Raw genomic sequence first — 5,145 nt, 5'->3', positions numbered from 1 at the left:
ACCCCCCCTTTCCCCCTTCTCTTCCTTTTCTCTCCCTCCTTCTCTTTCTTTCTCTTCTTTTCCTTTCCTCCTCTTCTTCCCCCCCCTCTCTCCCTCTCTTCTTTCTTTCCCCTTTCCCTTTTTTTTTCTTCTCTTTTTTTTTTTTCTTCTCCCTCTCTCTTTCCTTCTCCTTCTCTCCTTCTCTTTCTCTCCCCCTCTCTCTTTCTTCTTTCTTTCTTTTCTTTCCTCTCCTCCCCTCTCTCTCTCCTTCTTCTCTCTCTCCCCTCTTCTCTCTCTCTCTTTTTTTTCTTCCCCCCCTTTTTTCTCTCCTCTCTCTCTCTCTCTCTCTGCTTCCTATACAATTCGCACGATCTATACTATCTACCTCCTCGCTTCCTCTCTCTCTATCTCTCTTCTGTTACCATCTAAATACTCTTCAGCACTCTCTCTCTTCTCTCGATCTCCCCACCCCCCCAACCCCCACAACAACACCCACCAAACCCCCAACCCAACCCACACCCCACCCCCACCACACAAAACCCACACCCCCCCCAAATCTTTCTCTATTTATCTCTACTGATCCATCTCTATCGTCTGTAGTTGTCCCTCCTCTTCTTCTTTTCTTCTCTTTCTCCTACTCTCTTCTCCTCTCTCTCTCTCTCTCCTTCTCTCTCTATTCTTTCTCTACCCTCTCTCTCTCTCTTTCTCTCTCTACTCTCTTTCCTCCTCCTCCCCTCTCTCCCTCTCTCTCTCTCTCTCTCTCTCGCTCGCTCTCTCTCCCGTCTCCCCTCTCTTCCTCCTCTTCCTCCCTCCCTCCTCCCCCCCCCCCCCCCTCCCCTCCCCCCTTCCCTCTTCTCTACTTTCTCTCTCTCTCTCTCTCTCCCTCCCCCTCTCCTCTCATCTCTATATCTCCCTCCCTCCTTCCCACCCCCCCTCCCTCTCCTCTCTCTCCTCTCTCTCACTACTCGCCTCACTCTCTCTCTCTCTCTCTCTCTCTCTCTCGCGCTCTCTCCCCTCCGCTCTCTTCCTCCTTCTCTCTCTCTCTCCTCTCTCTCTCTCTCTCTCTCTCTCCTCTCTCTCTCTCTCTCTCTCTTCTCTCTCTCCTCTCTCTCTCTCTCTCTCCCTCCCTCCCCCTCTTACAAACTGACATAAAAATGGCGTTCGAGACTGACAAGTAACAAAGAAATTGTCACGAAAATCGAACTTCATGACGTGACAGACAGACAGCCCGCTATGCATCATAGCCGAGAACAGGGGAGGATCTAGGAAAGTGTGCATGGCGATCGCATGGCGTAGCGAGAGCATCATGCCGCGTGATGGGTGATAAATCATGCTATCAACAGAGGCGCTATGAGGAGGACCAGACCCAATAAAGTCCCGGATGTGAGAATCATGAGCAGCGGGAAGCATCGATCTGGAGCGTCAGGAATGAGGAATGGGGCCACGAGCTTATTAGTATTATCATTACATTTTTATTTATTTTTTTATTATCATTACTATTTTTTATTATCATTGTTATTGTCAATAATGTTATCATCATCGTTATTATCATTATTATTATTACTATTATGATTATTATTATCATTATTATCATTATTATTGTCATTATCATTATTACTGTTGTCACTGTTATTATCATTATTATCATTAATATTACCCTTATTATTAGTGCTGTTGTTCATGTTATTATTACTAATATCATCATTATTGTTACATTATTAAATTATTGTTATTACAGCAATTATTATCATTATTACTATCATTATCTTTTTTATTTTTTTTCTTATTATTGTTGTTATTATTATTATTATTATTATTATATTATTATTCATTTCTGAGTATGATATTATTATTATTATTATTACTATTACGATTATTAGTAGTATTATTAAGTATTATTATATTATTACTCATGGTATCATTAGTATTATTATATCATTTTTCATAACTATTATTATCTTATCATTAGATTAAATGATTTTTATGTTTTATTTAGCATTAGGACTATGTATATGATGATGATTGAGTAATATTGTTATTATTATTATTATGATGAGTATTATTATTATTAGGATGATTTTAGCATTATTAGGATGATCAGTATTATATATTTTTTTTGTTGAGTAGGTCATTATTAGTATTATTAGTATTATGATTTATTTTTATTATATTATAGTATTAGTATTATTATTATCATTATTATTATTATCATTGCTATTATTTATCATCATTATCATTACTATCATCATCATTGATATTATCATTATTATTATTATTATCATTATTATTGTTATTATTCAGCATATTGTTATATTATTCTTTATTATTATTTTTACTATTATTGTAATTATTATTATTTATTATATGTTATTATTATATTATTTTATATATACTATTATATATTATTATTATCATATCATCTTATCATGGACTATAATCATTATCATCATATCATTATTCATTGTTATATTCTCATGAATCGTTATTATTTCATTCTTATTATCCTTATGATAAGATTAATAATAATAATATTATTATGTATTATTTTTTATTATTATTATATTATATTATTATTATTATATTATATTATGATTTATTATTAATTATTATATTATTATTATTTTATTATTATAAATCAAAATAATAAAAGATATTATATATTGCTGGTATTATTATCATTTTTATTAAATAATAATAATAATAAATAATATTAATTATATTATTATTATTATTATTATTATTATTATTATTATTATTATTATTATTATTGTTGTTGTTGTTGTTGTTGTTGTTGTTATTACCATTATTACTATTGTCATTACTGTTATCAATATTAGTATTATCCTTATTATTATTATCTTTATTATTATTATTATTATTATTATATTATATTTTGTTATTATTATCATTGTTATTATCTTATAGTATCATTATTATTACTGTTATCATGATAATTGTTATTATTATTATTATTATTATTATTATTATTATTATTATTATTATTATTATTGTTATTATTGTCATTATTGTTATCCTTTTTATCATCGTCATTATTTTATCACTATCATTATGATCATCATAATTATTATTATTACCTTTATTATTAATTATTATTATTATTATTATTATTATTATTATTATTATTATTATTATTATCATTATTATGAATATGATTGTTATTATAAATGTTTTTTTATCATTATTGCCATTATTTTCCTCATTATCATTATCACCATCATTATCATTATTGTTATTATTATTGTTATTATTTTTATTATCATTATTGTTATCATTATTGTTATTATCATTATCATTATCATTATTATTATGACTATTATTATCATCCTTGTTATTGTTGTTAATCTAATTATGAAGACTATTATTGTTATCATTAATATCATTGCTATCTTTATCTTTATTTTCATTTTCATTATCATCGATATCACCATCCTCATCCTCGTCCTTATTTCCTCTAACACGTACAGTAAATAAATAAATAAATAAACTCTGGCAGGGGATTGATCAGGAAAGATGGAAGTCTGCCGAGAGAAAGATTAAGTTATCGGGGTCAAGTAACAGGCTCAACACACACCCTATTATCTTGCTCTCATGATGGCAACATTATCATGGTGCTTCGACTAACTGGTTTTTAGATCAATGAATATCCGTGAAAGAACCGATTTTGGAGGATGGGGGGGAAAGGACAGGTAAAAATAAGTATAACGTTCCAGGTTTATTACTGATGTGTAATGTTTGGGCTAACGTAGATGTTGATAAACTCCCGTCCTTTCGTTTACACTTATACGCATATGGGGATACAGATACGTGTGTGTATATATATATATATATATATATATATATATATATATATATATATATATATATAGAGAGAGAGAGAGAGAGAGAGAGAGAGAGAGAGAGAGAGAGAGAGTGTCTATATACATAGACACACATCTCATCCCCCATACCCCTGTTACCAATACCCCTTCCAATTTCCCTTCCCCTACACCCACCCCACCCCTTGCCCCTTCCCCAACACCCCTCCCCACCCTCAACCCCTTTCCCCCTTCCCCCCGCCCCCACACCCCTCCCCCTCCCCCCACCATCAACAAAGCCTCTCTCTCACCGTCACCGCAACCTTCGCCAGCCGGGGTATGACATCCTCCTCGTAGACTTTGTGCGTGCTGAAGGAGACCTGGTTGATGTTCGCCAGTCGCCGTATCTCCTCCCATTTCTCTTCTCCATATTCGGCCTTCACGTATTCACTGAAGTTCTCAACCAGTAGTCCATACATGGCAGGTGCGGCAGCTTGGTCTCTGCCTGTGGGGGAAGGAGACCCGGGTTTGGCTAATGGCGATGGTAAAGAAGTTTTTTTTTTTATGGCGGGATATATGTTGGTGCTGGTGAAGAGGGGATATGTGTTGGGGTTTTGGATAATGGATTTTTTTTTCCTTTTTTTGTGGGAGGATAATAGGATATGTTTTTTTTTGTTTTTTTTTATAATGGGATATGTGTTCTATTAAAACTGGATATGTGTTGTGGGTTTTCGATAGTGGAATTTTCTTTGGATAATGTTTTTTTTTATAATTGGATATGTGTTTTTTTTTCGATAGCGGAATGTGTTTTCTTTGGATAATGGGATATGTGTTAGGTTGTCTGAAAGGGTTGTGATTTTTTTTTTTGTGTGTGTGAGTGTGTGCGGGATCGAAATTAAATCTGATTGGCTTTTATCTGCCTTGTACGTGTGTGTGTGTGTGTGTGTGTGTGTGTGTGTGTGTGTGTGTGTGTGCAAGTTTATGTGTGTTTATTTCCCTCTGTATGTGTCCGTGTTCCTATGAATGCGCACATGCATTACACTCAACGATTTTGCTTTCCTTACAACCACATGTCTCTCTAGCACATAGCTGTACCAGGGTTTGCATCAATATACACCAACTTACATACGAACACGCGGCCACCAACGCCTCCTCTCCTCCCCAATACCTTTTAAGCTTCTGGCGTTCCTCCACACCGTTAAGCAAAAGCGACGAGACATGTATTAAACCTTAAATATAGGAGACATGTTATCAGGCATGCGGTAAAAAAAACGGCACTGCGCATTACGTTTCTTTTTTTTTTATTCTTTTTCTTTTTTCAGTGTCGTACGAGGCTATGAGAGGTTTCGAA

At 33.9% G+C, this 5,145-nt stretch overlaps 1 protein-coding gene across 1 annotated transcript in view; it reads right to left on the bottom strand.

The window, feature by feature from the left end:
- The window catches only part of LOC119573045 (soluble guanylate cyclase 88E-like), a 47,318-nt gene extending 42,820 nt beyond the window's left edge, over positions 1–4,498 (bottom strand). Inside the window, exon 1 of the mRNA XM_037920034.1 lies at positions 4,106–4,498. Coding sequence (XP_037775962.1) covers positions 4,106–4,273 — 168 coding nt within the window. The 5' untranslated portion in view covers positions 4,274–4,498. The remainder of the gene's footprint in view (positions 1–4,105) is intronic.
- Between the last annotated feature and the right edge of the window lie 647 nt (positions 4,499–5,145).

This window comes from Penaeus monodon, chromosome 5, assembly GCF_015228065.2.
Source record: "Penaeus monodon isolate SGIC_2016 chromosome 5, NSTDA_Pmon_1, whole genome shotgun sequence".
Taxonomy (NCBI): Eukaryota; Metazoa; Arthropoda; class Malacostraca; order Decapoda; family Penaeidae; genus Penaeus; species Penaeus monodon.
This window is presented reverse-complemented; position numbering and strand designations above follow the sequence as displayed.